Source organism: Bicyclus anynana, chromosome 19, assembly GCF_947172395.1.
Source record: "Bicyclus anynana chromosome 19, ilBicAnyn1.1, whole genome shotgun sequence".
In the NCBI taxonomy this organism is placed as follows: Eukaryota; Metazoa; Arthropoda; class Insecta; order Lepidoptera; family Nymphalidae; genus Bicyclus; species Bicyclus anynana.
This window is the reverse complement of record NC_069101.1, coordinates 7,799,854-7,822,267: the sequence shown is the minus strand read 5'-3', so window position 1 is coordinate 7,822,267 and position 22,414 is coordinate 7,799,854. Positions and strand designations below refer to the sequence as shown.

At 36.1% G+C, this 22,414-nt stretch overlaps 3 protein-coding genes across 4 annotated transcripts; 2 read left to right on the top strand and 1 right to left on the bottom strand.

Moving 5' to 3' along the window:
* The first annotated feature begins 120 nt into the window (after nt 1-120).
* Nucleotides 121-13,980, top strand: LOC112048853 (protein brunelleschi). Of its 2 annotated transcripts, XM_052887526.1 has the most exons (18): nt 121-232; nt 389-565; nt 1,662-1,752; nt 2,383-2,610; nt 3,325-3,623; nt 3,775-3,951; nt 4,029-4,664; nt 4,764-4,928; nt 5,522-5,682; nt 6,326-6,563; nt 6,733-7,226; nt 8,044-8,348; nt 8,785-8,866; nt 9,395-9,519; nt 10,853-11,022; nt 11,823-12,020; nt 12,684-12,891; nt 13,635-13,980. In XM_052887526.1, the coding sequence occupies exons 2-18, from the start codon at nt 427-429 to the stop codon at nt 13,861-13,863; spliced, it is 3,945 nt and encodes a 1,314-aa protein (XP_052743486.1). In that variant the 5' UTR covers nt 121-232; nt 389-426; the 3' UTR covers nt 13,864-13,980. The 2 variants fall into 2 exon arrangements, with proteins under 2 accessions (XP_052743486.1, XP_023942305.1); XM_024086537.2 differs by having other exon boundaries at nt 122-565.
* Nucleotides 13,981-15,522: 1,542 nt separating this feature from the next.
* Nucleotides 15,523-19,405, top strand: LOC112048862 (uncharacterized). Its single transcript, XM_024086549.2, has 3 exons — nt 15,523-15,768; nt 16,506-16,692; nt 18,952-19,405. The coding sequence occupies exons 1-3, from the start codon at nt 15,692-15,694 to the stop codon at nt 19,348-19,350; spliced, it is 663 nt and encodes a 220-aa protein (XP_023942317.2). The 5' UTR covers nt 15,523-15,691; the 3' UTR covers nt 19,351-19,405.
* Nucleotides 19,401-22,200, bottom strand: LOC112048871 (ATP-dependent DNA helicase PIF1). The gene is made up of 3 exons (XM_024086560.2): nt 21,330-22,200; nt 20,745-20,908; nt 19,401-20,566 (listed from the first exon to the last, which is right to left on the bottom strand). Exons 1-3 carry the CDS (start codon nt 22,081-22,083, stop codon nt 19,571-19,573), a joined length of 1,914 nt encoding a protein of 637 aa, XP_023942328.2. The 5' UTR covers nt 22,084-22,200; the 3' UTR covers nt 19,401-19,570.
* Between the last annotated feature and the right edge of the window lie 214 nt (nt 22,201-22,414).

Here is a 22,414-nt window from a genome sequence, read left to right as displayed (position 1 = left end):
AAACCGAGTCAACCGAATCTTTCGCCCGTAAAATGAAAGAAGTTGGGTTTGGATAGTTTGCTAAAAAATTAAAATGTCAATGTCACTTTTGACAAAATTGGGCTGTGCTGTCATGTCATTCAACTGTCAAAAATAATTGTTTTTGTGAAATAATCACAAATGAATTTTAAATTAATAAAATAAATGATTTAATTAGAATTTAATTTCAATACAAACAGAACAGCGCCTCTCGGTAAAAAGTAAACTTAAAATTGCTTAGCTTCGTATATTTAATTTAAGTAATCGTGCAGGGTGCAGACATTGTCTTGATTGTATGCTAAATGGCTGGCACAATCGCGAGTTGTTGCACATAGTGAAAAATCTAATGAGGTATCAATGCGCTCATCAGTGAGCTACATACTGTCTCACGCGCCCGGAGAGTCTGTGATGTCGCACCCGGACTACGCGCAGCACGCTCAGCACCATGCCTGCCTGCTGGTGCTTGTGAAGGGAATTGGGGGCGTGCTGAAGAACTTCAACAAGCTTTGGGAGCGGATACAGCGCGTCAACAATATTAAGGTCACTGGTTAGTACAAATTGTTGTCTGTAACTATAATTAATAATTATGAGAGGCAAAGTCTATATCTATTTTAATTGGTTCATGGGATCTTAGACCCGCCATACTATTCCAGTTCCAGTGTGAGTTGGCTGGCCAATATTGATCATGTTTGACTTGTAACCAGGGTTGCCAACTTTCCCAGCGACAATTACTGGACAACAAAAATCTGGTCATACTTAATCAAGATTAAAAAAAAAAGAAACACATTAGGTATCAATGAAAGAGTTTTATTAAGAAATCTACAGATGTACGAATATAAACTTAACAGGAAGCAAAAACCAAAATATAAGCTATATTTTGGTTTTTGCTGCTGCTGTTAAAGAAATATTTTATTCTTAAAATTGTACTTGTTCTTGCTTTTAAATTTTTTTGACATGCATACTGTAGCTAACTATAGTAAACCACTATTGCAATGTCAATTTCACAAAATTGAATTGACAGGACAAATCTCTTCTGGTCGGAAAACAGCAATCTGACCCCAAGTCGTAACACCCAACAGCCAAAAACCGGACAGTTGGAAACTCTGCTCATAACAGATTGTAATGACAGTGACTGAGTCTGATGACTTAACATCCTCTATGAAGAAAACAGGGAGTGTAAAGCAGTTCTATGGCTTTACACCCCTTCAACTTCTTAACTCTGGACTGATACTGATCATGGGAAGAAAATATCTGAAAATTTGCATAGCCTAACCCAGGATTCGTAACCAGGACTTCATGATCCAAAGCCACATACGTAAACCACTGTTAGAATCAGGCAATTAGAAAACATTATGTAGAGTAAGCTTGTTTGAGCCACAATATTATGAGGCTATATTCAACTAGATAGTAGAACAGTGTTTCCACAGCAAACTGTCTATGTTGGAATTTATTGTTACATGTTGCTGCAACCATTCATTCTGCAAATCATTCAATATCACCATAGCATAGCGAAAGATGTTGGTGTGCAACAAGCAATGACAATATTTTGAAACTGTTTTTTTTTGCTCAATAAATCTAATTTTTTAATAAATCTATTTTATATTTTAGTAAATTAACATAAAGGTGCTTATTTATACTTTTAGACTCTACAGGCCAAGTAAGAGACATCTGGGTAAGGTATGTTAGAGATTACCCTGTTGAAAATAATGATTGGGGTGACTTCCAAACTCACAGGTAATAAATTAATCATTAATATGCATTATTAGTAGATTGGTTGTTGTGGCTGACTGGCTGAGATCATTTGTGTGTGCAACTCCTCCAGCAATGCTTACTCCACATTATGGGAGGACTCTACCATTGTTACCTCTTCATTAGGTTATTCTTTGTGGAACATGATGTGATTATTATCATTTTACTGTAATAGCCATAGTTGCGTCAATCAATGAAAATTCAGTAACACTTGAAATAGTGGCTTATGTTTTCAATTGTACATCTATATTAATAATTACTCTGCAAGCCTGTTGTCCATGTAAATGGTGGAAAGCAAAAAAAAAATATTTGTCATGCTTGAAAAGATATTTGAACAGCCTAATGTTATTTGAGTATCATTACTAACATGCCAGAGATATCCACTTGTGTGCATTAAGTTTTTCACTAAAGTAGGCAATACATACAAACGAAAAACAAAGCATATACAAATTGTATGAAATGGAAAATTTTGTCTGCAATATAGACATTCTCAGGATAGCAGTGTAGTTTTTGCATTCATGAAATTTACACCATTGGATTTAATATATGGTGTAAAATAATCTGATAGTCAAATTGACATTTTCAGCTATTAATTTATGTAATTTGATGTTTTAGGAGATTACTAGGTCTCATTACACTCAGTAAGTTTGCTAATCAAATTGAACTAAATGAAGTATGCAGAGTCCATGAGTCTCTTAAAGTGAAGTACACCAATACTCTGTATGACTCTCGAGCCTTCATGTTTGGTCCAGGCAGCAACATTAAGAAACCAGAGCAAGAACCTGAAACTTATAGTGTGTTTGAAGATGATAAATCAAAGGAAAAAACTAGTTTAAGTGACAAGTAAGCTAATTTTTTTTTACAGTACCATTTATGTCTAGACACACAGACTTATATAAAAACAGTTTTGAGGTTTCTTTCAAGACATTTTTGATAGCAGGATGAAAATGAGTATAGAGACTGGTCCTCCCCTAACAAATATTTGTGTGACTATGAATGTATAAAATGTATGTCCATGAAAATGTATAATTATTAATGACATTTTGTGTGACATTTTTTGCATTCCTTGGATAGTCTCAAGATACATAGGCCTCCTTTATTTTGACAATATTTTTTTTAAACATCATTGAATAATGTTTTCTCAAAGGAGATCATTTTTGGGCCCTTTTTGAAAGTGCCGGCCAACAAACTAATAACTTGGCTCAGACCAATCCTACTTATTAACTTAGCTCAGACCAAACCTACAACATTTGTGCCATACTAACTATTGCTCCAAATGGGCAGTTCTAATGATACATACCAGTTCTTTGCGGGTATTATTGAAAATTGACGAAATGAATGGAAAAAATAACGAAACGTCAAACCTGTATAACTTGGTTCAGAGCCATCTGATAACTTTTATGCCATATTAGCTATTGCTCCAAATGGCTATTCTAACGAGTCGTGCTATTTTCTTGCTGGCCGGCACTTTCAAAAAGACCCCAAAAATGTATGGAGTGTGAATTTATATCCTTTACATATTTTGCATATATGTAATTCTTAAATTACTTTTTACAGGATATCTCTTCCTAGTGAGCATGCAGATAGTCTTTCTTCATGTGAAAGTTTCCCACAATCTTCTTCCTCTACTGCTTCATATTCAGTGCAAGAGGAGAATTTCACAACTCCATCTAATTTCAAAACCCATGCTTTATTCTATGGGGAAAATGATCCAGTGCCAGATCTGGAACAGCATGTTTCAGAGCTAATAAACTCGTTATTTTGGGTAGTGGAGTCCAAAAGATTAGAGAGATCAAGAGAAAAATTAGAGAAAGTTTCATTACTGCTTGCACCATTTGAGAAAAGAGATTTTGTTGGTAAGGCCTTAATACATTTTAGAATTTCTAACATTCTGTTTTTATAGAGAATCTGACAAGTTTATTTCTATTCAACTGAACTAAGCTTGTGGATTATACTTTTGCTGTTTTACGCTACAATGTCTAAATAAACAATTATAAATATTTTCAGGTCTCGACATGGAGTCTCGCAATAATAAAAAACGCTGCATGGGTCGTGTAACTAAAAATCTGGCTGATTTGACCTTACAGGCTGGCCTAATAGCAGAAGCCCTTAGTTTATACCATTCCGCTGCAGAAACACTCAAATCTGTTACTGATTGGCTTTGGTTAGCTGCAGCTAAAGAAGGTTAAAAACTGTAACATACTTGTATTAGGAAAAATATAATTTATGTTGTTTGTTATTATAAAATACTATGTTTTCAGGTCATTGTGCAACTTCTGCAATTCTACAATATCCTAATCTAAGGAATCCAATGCCTTTACAGCGCAATGCGAGCCTACAAGAGAGCTCTCCTAATAAAACAAAACCTCTATCCTTGTATCAACCGAGCACTGACCCTTTCCGAAAGTTTAAACAACATTCATCTCCTCTCAGATCATCCAAAACTTCCAGTCCAATTAATCCACCCAGTGAATTAACCCCTTCGTCCTCTGAAAGTGTAGAAACATCTTCAAGGCAATCAGAAACTGATAACGCTGATTCAGAATCTTTGGCATCGTCAAGCGACGTAGATTATAACAGTCAAAAATCCTATCTGAGTCCTGATCTTCCGTCTATACCAAGACAGCCTCCATCCCAAATCAATAACCAGTATTTGCTAAATAGCGAGGAAATTGCTGAAAAGTACCGGAAAGCAATTATACACTACAGTAAATATCAGAACGCGGGCATTATTGAAACGGAGGCGTGTTTCAAGGCCGCCAGGATTGCAGTCGAACAAAATAACAGCTTGCATGCGTCGAGTTTCCTGCAGAATGTTATATTTATTAATCTAACTTTAAGTGAACAAGAAAAAATACAGAGATTTGACACCCTTGCTGAACTTTATAAGGAGATTGGTAAGGCATATTACACTAAAGTTCACTAAAAATTTAATCTTTGATAACTGAATATCATAATTAATATTTAAATCAAAAAATAACATAAAAATATTTTAGGTTTCCTACGCAAAGCGGCGTTTTGCCAACGGCTTGCGGCTACGCGGCAAGTGAGCGCAAACAACCCAAACCCCGACTGGCAAAGATGCTACTACCTCATGTTACACAGCTTCCCCGGACATAAGCTCAGCCTTGACCCAAACTATGTCATACAGCATCAAGTTGGTGAGATGAAATTACATTTTTTCTCTGCGTCATTAGAATTGTAATTTATTATTAATAAAAATATTTGCTTAGACCAAATCCTACCTCAAGATTATAGTTAGTGTTTAAAAATTCCATATTCAATACAGCCAGTGCTCGAACCAACTTCTAGTTATTAAAATTTACAACAATTAGTGATGAATTTTACTTTAAATTGAAAATTACTCCAATTTATCCTCACATTATAATGCAGAAATACAACAATTTCTTATAACTTCAAAAAGTCCTTGTTATAGAGCATTTTGAATATTGTTATTTATTGATGATTTGAAAACATTTAGCTGTCTACACTCCTTTCTTTTTTGCCGGATCAGCTTGTGTTTTTGTTTCGTCTGCTATTCCAGGTTGAAATTGAATTTCCTTATTCCAGGTTGGCCTCATCGTTAGATCTTTTTTGCCGGGTCAGCTTGTGTTTTTGTTTCGTCTGCTATTCCAGGTTGAAATTGAATTTCCTTATTCCAGGTTGGCCTCATCGTTAGATCTTTTTTGCCGGGTCAGCTTGTGTTTTTGTTTCGTCTGCTATTCCAGGTTGAAATTGAATTTCGTTATTTCAGGTTGGCCTCGTCTTCAAATCCAACTTTTGCACGAGTTGGTTGTGGCTGCACGTAGGATGGGTCACCCAGCGCTTGCCACGCGCCACATGACATTCCTCTTGCAGACCATGTGGCCACATCTGTCCCGGCAGGACCATAGAGATATGGCCATACAGTTGCAGGTATCTTCTTATCTTTTATATATAAATATTGACTAGTAGCCAGACCTTGCGCGCATCAACATATCCTGTGAAGAGAAAATGACATATTGTCGACTAATTGCGCCGAACCGGGAATATCGGTTTCTCTTTCTTTGCAATAGGATCAAAGAGTGACGAAACTTCAGGTTCGGTCACTATTTATAGATATATGTATTTTTTCTTCACGAGATATGTCGTGGCGCGCATCATAGGTTTACTGGTTTAGCTTAAATCCATATTTAAACTACTTTGTACTCTTTGTGTTTCGTCTCCTGAAATTATACTTGTGTTTATTGATACAAACATAGTTTGAAATGGCGACCTAGCACTGGAAAGCGCAGTGTTGGTGGTCCCGTTCTAGGTGGAGCCGCTGGATGCACGTGTCATGAACGTGACCTTATGCATGCATAATATTAGGTCCAGCTGTAGCTGTAGTAGTGTTTATTAGTAGCTATAGCATAACTTACTTCATACTCTGTCAATTTATACCAGAAAATTTCAAAGAGGAAAGTTGTACCTTGAAAATATAGGAAGCTTTTATCATATCTAGGAATCGACTGATTAAAGAAACATAGTTATTGGCTATAATTTATAACTAATGGTATGATGAGGGAACTTTTTACAGGCACTATCAGCTCAATGTGAAGGTGGTCCAGTACCATTGGTATTGGAAACGGGAGAAGTAATTCCACCGGCAAACCTAACCCATGTACCCAGCTGTTCCTACTTCAACCCACGCCCCTTACCGCCGGCAAGGACACCACATTTAATCAAATGCAAGGCCAACCAGGGGCCTTTTATATTCACTCCTATACATTTCGGCAGTCTAGAGAGGAAAACTAAAAAGGATGAAGGAAAAATGGGTAAGTTTTTTTTTAATTTCTGACACTTGAACTCCAAGATATCATAAAGCGTATATTGTATCTTGCAATACAAGAATGTTTGATAATGCGCGTAAATTGAGCTCTGTAATAAGTCATTTAAATAGCTGTTATCCTTTAAAATTTTAATATGACTGTTATTGTTTTACAGAATATCTTTGGGTGGAAGATGATATATGCGAAGTCCAAATGAAATTAACAAACCTACTTCCCTTTGAACTTAAAGTGTCTAACATGCGCCTTTTGACTTCTGGTGTAGTCTTTGAATCGATTCCAGAGACAATCATCCTTCCTCCAGATTCCCCGATCACAGTAAACCTTCATGGAACTCCAAAAGAAGTTGGAGATCTTCAAATTTTGGGGTATTCCACACATACTTTAGGTGTCAAATCGAACTGTAGGTTAAAAAATATGCCGATGCCTAATAAATTCCCAGCTTCGTTCTCTATCGAAGTTATTCCCAGCCTCCCAACTATTACTATTGAGACAACCTTATCCCTTTCTGGTAACATCAACCTGTCTAATCCAGAAATATCCGGAAGTATTACTAACATTTCCCTCTATAATGGGGAGAGTACAGAGTGCACTATAAAGATCACCAACACGAGTAACGTTCCGATAGAATATCTTGAATTATCTATACAGGTGAGGATTTTTTTTACATATCTGTTACTATCCACTACCATCATTGTTGTGTTATCAATGACAAAGTCGTTTTTCAGCTCTCTGTATGCTTAGATCTTTTTTTAAATACGCAATTGATTTTCTGTTTTTATCATTTGATAAAGTAATTCGAAAAGAAAGTAGTTTTATACTTTAGTTTTACAGTGTGTTTCACGAGCTTCCACTAGTTTGAAATAAAACAATATTTTTCTATTATAATTATTCTAAAATTCTATAAGAAATTAAATTTTGCTGATCTAGATAAAAATATAATTCAATAATTCATGTTTGTTTTATGAATATTTATAAGAATTTATACTACTATGTTTAGATTTGACTTATTTTTTACCAGGTTGATTATACCATGGTAACGAATTGATTATAAAACACGGTAAAACTCACGTGATACAACGTCGGAGTATGCCCGACCAGTTCCGAACCCATACGGAACCCTTAATCATGAGTTCGACATGAAACGATGACACGACGATGAACATGAGACGGTTCTTGCAACGCGGCATGATCCAAACAGTTTGAATCGGATAGTCGGGCATACTCCGACGTTGTATCACGTGAGTTTTAGCCGTCTCATAATCAATTAATACGAATAACACTCACGATAGTTTGAATTCTAAAATAGGTTTTGATATATGAAAATCCGCCTCAATTATTTTCCAAATTTTGTTACATCGAATTACATCAACCCATCTTTACAATTTTAGTGATTTTTAGTTTGCCTTCAGATAACTTTTCCTGGACTCAGTAATGTTGACAGTAGTAATGTTTATTAATGTTCCAGTCAAATATGGACAGCCAACTGCAGACTAAAGTATTTCAATGGTCCAATGAGGAAATCCAATCTCAGTTGCCAATAAATCCGAATGATGTTGCAACTATAGTGATGAAGTTATACGGCGAGGCAGATTTCCTAGACCTGGGCGGTGTGGGAGAGAACATATTCCCTAATAGCTTGACATCTAACTACCCTTCCCGAGTGGGGTCGCCTGTACCAAACGCGCAAACCTCATTGCCAACGCAGAGCTCTAACCCCCAAAACTCGTTAAGCAGTGGACTTATTGTTAATAGAACGTCTGGAAGTTTCAGGTGATTATTTGATTATTTTTTCAGACCAGACAGTTTTTTTTACATTTAGCAGTTCATCTTCTGGACCTATTAATTTTTTTTTTATAGTAATAACTGTATTATGACAACATATGATGAGCAACCTGATGTATATGAAATATGAATGTATAAGTGCATTATTTGTCTGTTCTATATATGGTATGTGTTGCATATATGCTGCCCTGTAGACCAAGGCTGTGCGCCAGAAGATATCAAGATAATTTGTTCTAAATATCGCTCTCTTTCATCTAATCGCAATGAAAGTGGGTATATACGCAATGAAAATGATATACCACTATTACTCAGGCAAAATTATGTCTTTATCTCTTAACTGGCATACTTGGCCTATATCTTGCTATTGGTATGAATCGCTTACAATGTCTATCTAAATGGTAATAATATTAAACATTTTTTTTAGGTCAACCAATTCTCAAGCCACAAGTTGGTCAGCGCCTCTCTCAATAATGCCACCTTCTCGAGGACGACAAATCGAAGCACAGGTAACATTTGGGATTCTAGTAACATATAAACAAAGTAGGAAATATTTTTTATTATTTCTGTACTGTAACACTTTTCTTTGGTGTAACACTTTCTTTACACTTTCAATTGACCTTTTAATGGTTTACGGTAACTTTATTGACCTCATTTATTATTGACTAGCTCACGCCCGCCACTTCGTCCACGTGAAACCCTACCCTACTCCCACTCTACTGCTACCCTACCATACAGGGGATTAGTAGTCAACCCTTCCCCTAACCTACCCCTACCAAACCCCTACCTTACCCCTACCTCTAACCTACTCCTACCCTACCCCTAACAAGTTTAGTTAAAATCCGTCGAGTACATTTTGTTTCTATAACGAACATACATACAGACAGACAGACGGAAATTTCACTGATTGCATTTTGGCATCAGTATGGATCACTAATCACTTCCATGATAGTTATTTTGGAAATATATTTAATGTACAGAATTGACCTCTCTACCAATAAAAGCATAGATATGTATATCAAATATTTACATTTCAGCTGTTAATAAGGTACTCGGGTGGTATGGGTAGAGACATGCACTGTCGGCAGTCGACGCTTCAAATGAACCTCGAGCTGTTGCCGAGTGTGTCCATCACTCACTGGGACGTTCTGCCGGCTGAAATGTAAGCATCATCATTATGTGTGCCTAGTGGCAGTTTGATACTGTGACGATCGCGTAAACGTAAACGTAGTGTTTCTAAGGAAATGAAACAGCGCCATCTAGTGGCAAAACTGCACAACTGTTTCAATTCCATATAAATTCGTGTTTACTTTTACGCGATCGTCACAGTATGAAAATATTGAAAACTGTCCATTTTAACAAACTACTATCAAGCCATGCCTTTTCCTCCTTCTAGGAAAGAAGGTTTGGAAACTTAGAGTTTAAACCCAACACTCTGTTCCAATGCGACTTAGAGTGATAATGTTAAATTCTCTAAAAACCACTAACAGATGTTAATGAAAATGACCAAGCCGACTACTTAAAATCCGCGCTGAGGCACAACAATACCGACTGCCCAACAGAAGAAAAGAAAGAAAAGCTTAGAACCTTATAATCCAAAGCCACATAGGCCTATGAGGCACGTGGATGGCCTACCTATTGATAAATAGAACACTGATGATTGTAATTACAGAGCTGTTGATAATTGTAATTGCAAGCAATACATAGAATAGAAGTATTAGAAACGACTTTCACCTATGTGTTTATTGAATGAAAAGTGTTCTATATCAAAGAGCAATGGTGAATTCACATACTTTACGAATGATAACAATAGAATCCAATGTGTGTAGGTGGAAATATTATTTTCAATTAAGCTTAAAATCCTAAAAATGTTTGTCAAATATTTTTTTAAAAGACTATCAGAGAAAATAGCAATTATTTACTGTTCATGCCTTAAATAAGGTGTTTTGTTTTTCATTTATTTTACGCCTCAGATACCAGTCCTTAGAGGCCAATAATTTTTAGGTTATATGCTTGTTGTCTCAAACAGTGAAGGGAAAACATCGTGAGGAAACCTGCATACCAGAAAATTTTCCTTATTCTCTACGTGTGTGAAGTCTGCCAATCCGCATTGGGCCAGCGTGGTGGACTATTGGCCTAGCCCCTGTCATTTTGAGAGAAGACTAGAGCTCATCAGTGAGCCGAATATGGGTTTATAAATGCGTGTTGTGTGTGTGTGTTATAGATTACATAAGAGTACAAGAGTCAAAAAATATAGGTCGCAGAGATAGAGAACTTTCAATCAGAGTTCAATCAGTCGCACAATGTACTAAATTTGATATAAAATACTTTTCATCCAATAAACAGATGGGTGAAGGTCGTTTCTAATGCGGTTCTTAGAATAAGAGAATGGTGTTCGTCTCGGCCGAATGAAATGTTACTCTTTTTCTGCTGTACTACGTAAAAGTAATCAGAGTATTTAGGGAGTATTATGCATACATTGCTTCTATCCACAGTCCCAGCCAACTGTACCTAGTGTTGGACATCACAAATCTCACAAACGAGGAGATTGACTTCCACTATGCGTCGAGCAAACACATTCTGATAGAGAGCAAGGAGTCGTGCCGGGTGCCTGTACCGCTTGACAGATGCCCTTTCACTGCTGCGCCTATTAAAATAGAGGATGGTTCGTAATTTCACTGTGTTTTTTTTGTTTGGTGGGGAGGCTTCGGCCGTGACTAGTTACCACGTAAAGGGATGTAGGGAAATGGATGTAGATTTCATCCTTCTCCTAACTTGTTAGCCCCCTTCCCTCTTAGATTGCATCATCACTTACCATCGCGTGATATAATAGTCAAGGGCTAACTTGTAAAGAATAAAAAATATATAGGAGGGTTTAGCACTGAGTTTTCACACACTTTGTTCCCGTTCCCGAATGTGGGGATATAGCTTATGTTACTTGCTGATAATGTAGCTTTCCATTGGTGAAAGAAATTTTAAAATCGCATCAACTGTGAAAATGTAATAAACAAACTCACTTTCGCATTTATAAATGTGGAAGTATGGGTTGTATTATTATTATTTTTTTAAAAAGAATATTTGCCTTATTTTTTTTATAATGTGACTAGTATTCCCATTCCCCTCCAACTAGTCGGGAAAGACTATGCTAGGAGTGGGTACGACAATAGACCAACGGGGTGAGGATTGAACCACCACCCCTCGGTACTGAGTCCAACCGCTCTTACCGTTGAGCTATTGAGGCTCCAAAATTTTAATTTTTACATTTGTGCTATAACTTGTAAAAATTTTAATTCTCTTTTCGGTTTCGAGATGAAACATGCGAAATTTTTATCGGATCTGGGTGACGTAGTTGTATGTATTCGTCGGTTCGATTAATTGTTATTCATAATGAACTTCCGCAAAATAAAGTCAAGAAAAGAAGAATCTATTCATATTATATTCAATATTTTAATTCTCTGTCAACAGATACATTAGAACCAAAGTCCATAAGCACCGGCACATCAACCAACAGTCTTGAGCTGATGTGCTCGGAGCACCTCACGAAGAATGTGGACTTGCGATGGCACCTACTGCAGTCAAACATCACGGGCAAGGCCTCAGTCAAGGGCATCACGCTGTCGCAAACCATGATGGATATTGTAAGAATGTCGCCATTGAATTGGGGTAAGTTGAAGATTCATCTTCAGACTAGAATATATAGAATAACTAGCGGACGCCCGCGACTTCGTCCGCGTGGAATTTAGTTTTTCACAAATCCCTCGGGAACCATGGATTTTTCCGGGATAAAAAGTACCCTATGTGTTAATCCATGCTATAATATATCTCAATACCAAATTTCAGCTAATTCGGTTAAGTAGTCGAGGCGTGAAAGAGTAACAAACATTCATTTCATTAAAATCATCATCTCGGGAAACCATGGATTTTTTCGGGATAAATAGTAGCCTATGTGTTAATCCAGAGTAAAATCCATTTCCATTCAAAATTGTAGCCAAATCGCTTCAGTAGTAGCAGCGTTAAAGAGTAACAAACATTCAAACAAACATCCCAACATCCATACAAACTTTCGTGTTTATAATATTATTAGATTATATAGTAGGACTTCTAGTTTAGATATATACGTAATATAAGCTCATTTTCCTCAGAAAATGTCAATTTTGTTCATTAGTTTGGGTGCGATACTAGTGCTTATGTAATTAGTCTGAGTGGATGATTGCAATTTTATTTCCAAGGCCGTAAAATAAATTTAAAAAGAAAGCAATTTTATTTATAAGCCTATGAGCCAACATGGAGGTTATGACTAACGTCTATATTTTTTTTAATCTGCAGAAGTGAGTGTAAACAAGCAATGCATCAAGCCTCAAGAGGAGTACAGCTGTACGGCCGGCGAGTGCCTGTCGCTGGGAGTCGCGGTGCGGAACCACCTCGACCGGCCGCTGCACAAGCTGTGCCTCTCCGTGCAGTTCTACCAGGACTACAACAATGGCGTGCTCAACTACAAACTCGACAACCGTGTTGCTACTGCTGGGAACAACAAGTAAGATAATATCCTTAGCTCCATGTGTCATGTTCCCCATTACTGAGAGCTCAAATTAATTGCATAAGGAACAACAACAAAATTGTCCTTCATTTTCTGAGGAAAACGAGCTTAAATTTGTTTAGTCTAAACTAGAAGTTTTTGGCCGTTTTTTTACACCCCATGCATGTACAGAAAAAGGTATTTTAACGGAGTTCTTTAACCGACGAACAACTAATGTTGTAATCGTGTTCGATTCTATGGAGACAGTTTTTATAATGGCTTTAGATCGTTGATAATATATTTTGACAGAAAAGTAACGTCTAGCGATGCAGGTCCTTATCGAATTAGTCTGAGACTGAGAGCCTCACGAGGAGTACAGATAATATAGTACATGCCGATCGGCACAGATATTACCTGTCTCGTTAAATATGTTTTTGATTTACTGACAAAATGATGTTGTTTGAGAATTTTTTTTTTTATAAGTTTGAGAGACGCCTCCTCAACCTCAAAAAGACTGGACTTTTGCGATAAGAGGCAAGAAAATGTCAGCAGCAGCAATAAAAAATCATCAAAGTCGAATATCTCCTATTATTCAGTGATAACGTCATGCAGAAACCGTCTGCCTGTTACCTTTTCACGACTAAACTGCAAACGCAAAAAATCCATGGTTCCCGCGGGATTTCAAAAAAAAATAGGATTTTAACGCAAACTTACTCGCGGGCGTTCGCTTGTTCATAAAAAAAACTTTTATTCTATTTCAGAATCGTGCTGGCAACACTACTAGAATCGGCAAAAGCATTTCATGAATGCACCGTTGTGTTTTTGACCCCCGGCGAATATAAAATAGACATCCAGTGCTCAACAACAGAACCGATATTAGACGAAGCACCAATTATCAGGGATAAGCAACCTATCGGACAAACATGTTCAGGCGAAATTAGCCATATTTGGAGATTCATCCCTCCAGTGGCAATAAGCGTTACAGATTAAAAATGTGTATTCTGTAGACTGATTAATTTTATTTATTCCTCGTAATAAGTATGTAATTTAATTTCATACATGTTGTGTTATTGTATTAAAATGCAAGATATAAATTAATATATGACAAATTGTTGTTTTAATTTACACCACGTCCCACTAAATATGTATGTATTTTGTATGGATGTTACAATAGCGCGTCAAAACTGAGGCAAACTAAAATCGAATTGGCCGCATTTCATTGAGTCCAATCGAACTTTAAAAACTGCATAAACATAAATATATATATAGTTCCATAATTATTGGATAAAAATGGTAGATACACCACCTAATTATCTAAAACTAATTTGACTAGTTTTCCAAAAATCCATAAGGTGACCATGTTATATTTTTATTTCGTATTTTTCATAATTTTCTATCTTGAATCAGTTTTTTCAATGCTGTAGCACTGGAATTAAGATTTTGAAGATCTAATGTAGCACTGGAATTAAGATTTTGAAGATCTAATTTTTGTAGAACAATAGGTACGGATTAAATTACCAATGTACTTAAATACGATTTTTGTAAATAATGTTTTATTTGTTTTGTACAAGAAGCTTTCAATGCAATAATTATTTTTCTTTCACTAAGATGACCCAATTAAAAAAAATGTCCTATAAATAATATTTTAAAAACTTGTACCTACACTTATCGAGGTTTGTAAATTGGTGTAAAACTTAGAATATACATATTTTTAGCAGAAGGTTCAAAAGTAGATTTAAAAAAGAGAAAACCAATGTCGAGCAAAGGTTCACGATTCACAATATTTGTCAGGACAACTTATTAACAAATCGAACTGTAACCAAAACAAGACCCTAGAATGGAAGAAAATGGCTTTGAGTGGAGTTACCCACTCACACTCTACGCACACAGTTAACAAACGCTCCCCTTATCCACTCAAGTCACTCTCCCCGCCTATCTCAAGTAACCCATAAAGAATTACACAACAACAAATGTGAACGGCTCGAACGCCACGAGCATACTGACCGACCGTACGACGGGTGCCTTATATCGCAAGTCGTTCCCGCCAACCGATCGCTACCCATCTCTAACTCCTTACTCTTTATGGAAACAAGTCGCGCTACTTAGCGTCGGCATATCCGTCTCCGAATACTTCCCATTTATTTCCTACAGTATAATAATTGTAGGAAATAGTAGTCTGAGTTTCCAAAATCAGAAGCGGGATAAAGATCTCATAACCCACATGAAAGTGGGTAACTAATTTTTTTTTGCAGATAACCACTGTTATAAGTTGGTGGAGTCAAATTCAACGTCTTACCACTAACTCTGGGGGCTTGAGCGTCCAGTTCAACGTCTTACCACTGACTGGGGGGTTGCCTGTGTCATGCCTATGACTCAGGTGTGCGGGTTCTGTTACAAAGCTTCAAGGTCACTCCGAGATTAGGAGGAACAGCGAAGTCCGAGGACGTACTCCTATCAGGAGAGGCCGTGTAGGAAATAGTAATCTGAGTTTCCCAAAATTATTATAATTTGGTGTGAATCTATCCTTGGAGTATTATAATCTTTGGTGGTGGTGTCCGTGCTCTGTGGTGTGGTAACTGCTGTTGTTCCTTGCTGGTGTCATGTGTCAACTGTGAAATGTCAATTTGCTGTGAAAACTTCATTTGTCGTCTGTGGTTGTGGTGAAAACTAAAACGAAAAACGGCGACGGCGAAGCAAACGACTAAAATTCAATTATAATTTAACCTCTTGTGAATTGTGTTAGATGATTAGATCCGTAATCCGTAAATAAAATAAAATTTTCTCTTTCGTAGATATAGGTATAGATATATAAAGCACAATGTCACAAACGCACTGTGCTGTACAGGGATGCAAAACAAGTATTTACAATAAACAGATTGGCGTCTATTTTTTCCCGTGAGTTTTAGTCTGTTTTGTTTTCTAAAAATACTGATTATTCTTATAGGGTTTATTCTTCAAGATATTATGTGTATATAAATTAAGATTCAAAGCCGTTACAATTACATGAACTGTGAAGGCCATATGTATTTGAGGCCTAAATCTGGAATACCTCCTCAATAAACTATCATAAGTAAAAAGATTTTTCAAATTTAAGTACCTACCTACAATAAAATAAATGTATAAAAATTAAATGCTTATAATATAAGTACTTATTAACCAAAGCTATTGACTATATAGAGTCAATAATGAAAGCTCATCATCTTCATATTATGTCTATGTGCAGCTGTCTGCTGTATATAGCAATATTCTCAAGTATTTATTTTGTAAAATGACTGTAAAGTGTACTGGGACATGAAAAGTAGAATGAAGGAAGGAAGTCTGAAAGTGGTGTGTGGCAGAAAAATTAACTAAACTAACCTTTTGCTGAGGGATGAAAGTCATATTACAAGAAGAATGTTGAAATTGCAAGTGAAAGGAAGAGCCACAAGAGTGGAAGGCCAAAGGAGAGATGGTTGGAGTGTGTGAAAGAGGACCTGTATGTAAAAGGAGAGGGTGATAAGTTGACAAGAAGCGAATGGAAGAGATTCATATATTTTTCTGACCCCATTTAAGTGGGATAAGTAGCTGAAAGCAGTATTCTTATTACAATATTGTTATAGCACTTGATATTTAAATATGTTACATTATTTCAGATGTCCAGTTTCACATGAAATGAGAGATAAGTGGCTACATGCATTGAGAAATAAATGTGCTGTACTCGATTGGACCAAAAGTCGCATTTGCTCCAAGCACTTTGAAAATAAATATTTTGATTCTCAAAGGAAACTTAAGGATATTGCAATACCAACATTGTTTCCCATGGTTCACAAAGGTCCAAAAGTAAGTGTAATGTGTAAATTTTTATCCTCAACTGAGTGTCCTATCTAAACTACTACCTACCTACCAGTGGCAAAGGTCGGAATTTGTCAAAGGTAACCCGAAGAAAAGGAAAATTCAAATGTGTGGTATATTTTCTCATATATCCATACATACTATGTACAACATACATTACAATAATGAATTTGTATGAATTTTTAAACAGTATTCTGGCGGTAAAACATTAAAACATATATAAAAACATATATGTTAAAACATATATATGATGCATGGGAAAATGCTAAGAATGCTATTGGTGTATTTTGTGATTTGTCCAAAGCATTCGATTGTGTTGACCATAACATTCTTTTACTTAAGTTAAGCCACTATGGCATAAAAAGTGTTGCACTCGATCTCATCGCCTCTTATCTTAGTTATAGAACACAAAAGGTATGCATAAATGATTCAAAGTCTCGCGGTTTTTCTAACACAATGGGCGTCCCACAGGGTTCAATTCTGGGTCCTTTTCTATTCCTAGTGTACATAAACGATTTACCACACCATGTTAGCGGCATCTGTGAGATAGTACTGTTTGCTGACGACACATCCCTAATTTTTAAGAGTGACAGAAGTAAAGATAATTCCGACGATGTAAACCGTGCCATATCGCATGTGTCGCATTGGTTCACTGTTAACAACTTACTTTTAAATGCAAAGAAAATTAAATGTATTGAGTTTTCATTACCAAATGTTATAAAATTAGATAAGTCTATAATGATCAATGGTGAAACACTAGAAATAGAGAATTCCACAGTTTTCCTGGGAGTGACCTTGGATTCTAAACTTCAGTGGGGTGCTCATATAGAAAAACTGTCAGGTAAACTCAGCTCAGCTGCTTTTGCAGTGAGAAAAATAAGACAGTTTACTGATGTTGATACAGCTAGACTTGTTTATTTTGCGTACTTTCACAGCGTAATGTCTTACGGTATTTTGTTGTGGGGCAAGGCTGCTGATATACATTCTATATTTGTACTTCAAAAAAGAGCAATTCGAGCAATATATCAACTAAAATCACGCGAGTCCCTTCGTCAAAAGTTTAAAGAAATAGGCATTTTAACAGTAGCCTGTCAGTATATATATAACAGTATAGTTTATGTGAGACAAAATATTAATTTGTACAAACGAAAAGGAGATCTAAACCCACGTCTTACTAGACACGGGCATAAGTTAGTTATTTCTGCATATCGTCTCCAAAGAGTTAAAAAATCTTTTGTGGGTTTGGGTGTACTCTTCTATAACAAGATCCCCAAGACTGTGATGGACTTGCCAATGCACAACTTTAAGCAATGTGTTAAAAAACATTTACTTAGTCAAGGTTACTACACTATTGATGAGTTCCTTAACGACAAAGGTGCTTGGAGGCCATTGGATCAGCTTCCAACTTCACACAGGAAATAAAACTATAAGAAATTGTAATTTAATTGTTATCAAATGTAAATTGTAATACTGTATGACTTTTTCAAAAGAGCAACTGTTGAGTTTCTTGCCGGTATCTTCTCAGCAGAACCTGCCTTCCGAACCGGTGGTAGAATCTTTACAAATAGTCAACTGACGTGTCAAAAGTGCTTGTAAACTGAGCCTACTTGAAATAAATGAATTTTGAATTTTGAATTTTTGAATTTTGTAATCGGTATGAACTCTTCGCCGCTGCTACCTACCTTGAGGGCTCATTATGAACCTCTTTTTGAAAAGAAATTTACCATTTTGGACAATTTCTTTGTATAGTGCTTGTTCTAGTTGAATATCTTGGGCATACCACTGCTTACAGATTTGGCTATTTTTTAGTTACTTAATACTATTTAAAGTTATACAGGTTTAAATCAATCTTTCCAAACATTGTGCATTAAGCTGTGCAATACAAGATTTTAGGTTTCAGCGGTGACATAGGGGGACCACCCAGCTGCTATTGGCTCACGCGTCTTGACTTCATACATGACCTGCGTGTAGTGACTACCACAGGTTCTTTCGGAAATTTCATAAAGAATGCATATACCAGTTTACCTAATTATTCCTTTCAGAGGATGGAGTGGTTTACCCTTTTCACTCTGTTGAGACATGTTTATATAGTTTTATCAAAAAACTATCAATATCACATCAAGGTCTAGTTAAGTTATTCTAGGGAAGACATGCAACTAAAAGACTTGGTTTTATGATGTATACTTATTAGCTCTATCATTATAGATATTGACAGACTGGTTTATTAAATTTTTTTATTTCTTTCAGTATGATAATAAAGATAAAATTGACAAAGGTTTAAACAAACTTACCCAGGCAGAACTTGTAAATGATATCAAGAACAATTTACTTAAACTCAAAGAACCTATTAACTTTGACAAGATGGTCTCAGAAGACTTGAAATGTAGAATTGATGCTCCCATAGAGGTTCAACAATGGCTTTTGATAAAGAAACAAAATCACTTAAACGCAAGATTATTGGAGCTTGTAGCCCAAAACAGGAGACATGTGGATATCTTGAAAAAAAATATGGAAGAATCAAGATCCTCCAAAAAAAACACAGGCCATAACATAGAGACATACAAATACATTGTGAAATGTCTTCAGGAAAAACTGGTGAATTTAGAGGAACAAATTGAAATTTTAACTGCAGTGGAATCGCGGTAGATTTATACATATAATTAGTAATTTTTTACAATAATAAAATAAATAACAAATTTTATTGTAAATATTTTATTTTTATCATAATATATTTTTGTTCCCATGATAGTCTTATAGTAGAACAGTACAAGTATACAGAAATACAAAGGATTATAAATATATAGGACTAAGAATATAAAGAAATTGAGCTAAAATCTTATAAATTAATAGGACAGAAAATTCAGTCTTACTTTTGTCTTAATTTCTTTTCTAATATCTCGCGAAGTTTCACTTTCTTGTTTGATTTGTCAGATAGATGCCTACCTAATGGTATGATTTCCATTTGTTGCAAACGTCGTCTAAATCTCTGGTAAAATTCTAAAACGTCAGTGTTAGCCCATACATGACGTGAATCAAAATCTAGAACTCTCAATGTATCTAAACTTTGGGCTCTGCTTAGAGCTACATAAGCTTGTCCTGCTTCAAATATTTTAGCTAGAGACATTTCTACACAATCCAACGTCAGTCCTTGGGATTTGTGTATGGAAAATGCCCACGCCAAGTTAAGTGGTACTTGTCTGCGACAGAGCAAAGTGCCATTAGAATGTTTAACATACCACCTTTCAGTTCTCGCTGTGTACTCTTTTTTATTCTTAAATCTAACAACAGGAAATCCTTCTTCAAATCTTACCACTACTCCTCTGGCCCCATTCACTAAACCTGCATTGACATTGATATTTTTTAGTAACATAACTTGGGCACCTAATTTTAGTAGCAACTTTGATGGAGCAATTGTTTGCATATCAAGAGTAGAAGTGGCATTATCACTATCTTGAGCTGAGAATAGTTTCTCTTCCCCTTTTAAATCCTGCAATTTTGAATTATTAATCATTTTAGAGTCATTGGTATGAGAGCACAGTCTTGTAGCCAGGATTCCATCACTTTCTATTTTCTGAGAAGCGGTCTTCAGAAGTCTTTCACTAATCTCTTTTGTCACTCTGCCTATTCTAATACTGTTGAGAATTGATATAAATTCTTGATCAGTTTGCCTGTGAACTTCTTTTAATTCAAAACATAGTTCAATGCATTTCTCCCAACATGAAGTTTGGAAGCAAAACCTTTTTGTTGATTTTCCTTTATCTACAACTGGTGGGAGTTGGAGGAAGTCACCACAGAGGATAAGTTGAATGCCACCAAATGGTTTATCATTCTTTCTGACAAATCTTGCAACTGCTTCCAATTTCTAAAATATATGAAAAATAATTATTATTTGCTTCAAGCAGTACTCCAGCCTCAAAATGTACAAAAAATTTATTCCCACACTAGTGTGTGGGAACACATATCACACTATTTTAATTAGTATTCAATGTTAACTCAAACCAAACCAAATATTATTTCTAAATTAGCAATGAGAGACAAACCTCAAAATAAGTTCCATCAACCATAGATATTTCATCTATTATAAGATGTTTACATTTTCTCCATTTTTGTGCAACCAATGGTATCTTGGTAGCTCGTTCACACAACGTTTCTACTGATGCGCTGCCATCTCCAATACCAGCAAATGCATGAAGAGTGGTTCCACCTGGAAATAAAACATTTTTAAACATTCACCATGTGCCCTGCAAGATATGATAGGCATGTCGTGGATAGTTACCACCATTCTGGCAAAGACATACTGGCCAAGCAAATTAATGGTCCAGTAAGAAGCCACATGATTCCAACCGCAATTTACAACCTCAATCAATTCAATTCAACTCAATTCAATTGTCTTAGTTGGTCCAGGTCTGGCTGATGGGCTTTAGCCATGGCTAATTACCATCCTACCAGCAAAGGAAAGCAAAGCAATTTAGTTTTCGAGTATGATGTGTAGAAACCGAAAGAGGTGGGGATTTTCATCCTCATCCTAACAAGTTAGACTTTTTTCATCTTAGATTGCATCATCACTCACCATCAGGTGAGACTGAATTCAAGGGCTGATATGTAAAGAATGAAAAAAAATATACCAATATGACAAGCTGCAACCCCAGTAGATGCTGTGGGCATAGTAACATCTGGTGGCAGAGCTGCTACTATTCTCTTCAAAAGAAAACTCTTCCCAGTGCCTGCAGACCCTGTGAAGAAAATATTCTTGCCACTGAGGCAAGCTTCTAAGACTCTTTGTTGTTCTACATTTAAACTGTTAGTGGACGTCAGGGGTGATGGAGAGTACAGTTTCTTTGGAGCTGGCCCTCTGCCAACTTCATCTAGTTTACGCTTTTTTGAAGGCGGAGATGGTGTGGTCGTTGTAGCTTTACTAATTTTATTTTTAGCCTTACACACATCTGCCACGGTTACAGGACTGATGTCTTCAAATGCTTGAGCTTTTCCACTCAATAGTTTAGCTCGCATAGTCTTTTTCATAGGGGTACGATTGTCTACTTCATCTTTGTCACCGGTAATCTTAATGAATATTGTTCGTAGAAACGATACTAAATTGGTTGGAGGAGCATTCGATATGAACAAAGTACAACCGGTGTCCTGAAATTTTATGCTCGATTTGCCCTCCGCCATAAACTTTTTGAAAACATTAATATTTTTTATCGCTAGCCGAATTGGCGTGTTTTTTTCACTTGTTATCTCTATAAACATTTCGCGAAACTCATTTCGAATTAATCTGAGGGAAGCGGTTTTGTAATTAACTTTTCTACTAATAGACCCCTGTGCGGTCATCCACTCTACCGTCACAGCACATGATAAGAAAGTTTCTCCAGATTCCATATTTTGGAACAGATTGTACAGTTTACTTTAATTCATAAATTTTATAATTAAACTAATAAAAAATTACAAACAAACCATTAAATAACCGCCATGCACACAAAATGACAGTGAAAATGACATGTGACATTAAGAAATGACAGTGACACTGACTGTTTATATTTTTTTATAAGCTGGCTTTTAGAGCTTTGAATTATAGCTTATTTAATTACCTAATATTTTACCACAGATTATTGAAATAATTACAGCCGGCCATAGACATATAAGCCGTACATGCTACTATTATATAATATTTTAATAGTCGTGGAGGGAGAATGGTATGGAGTAGCTATTA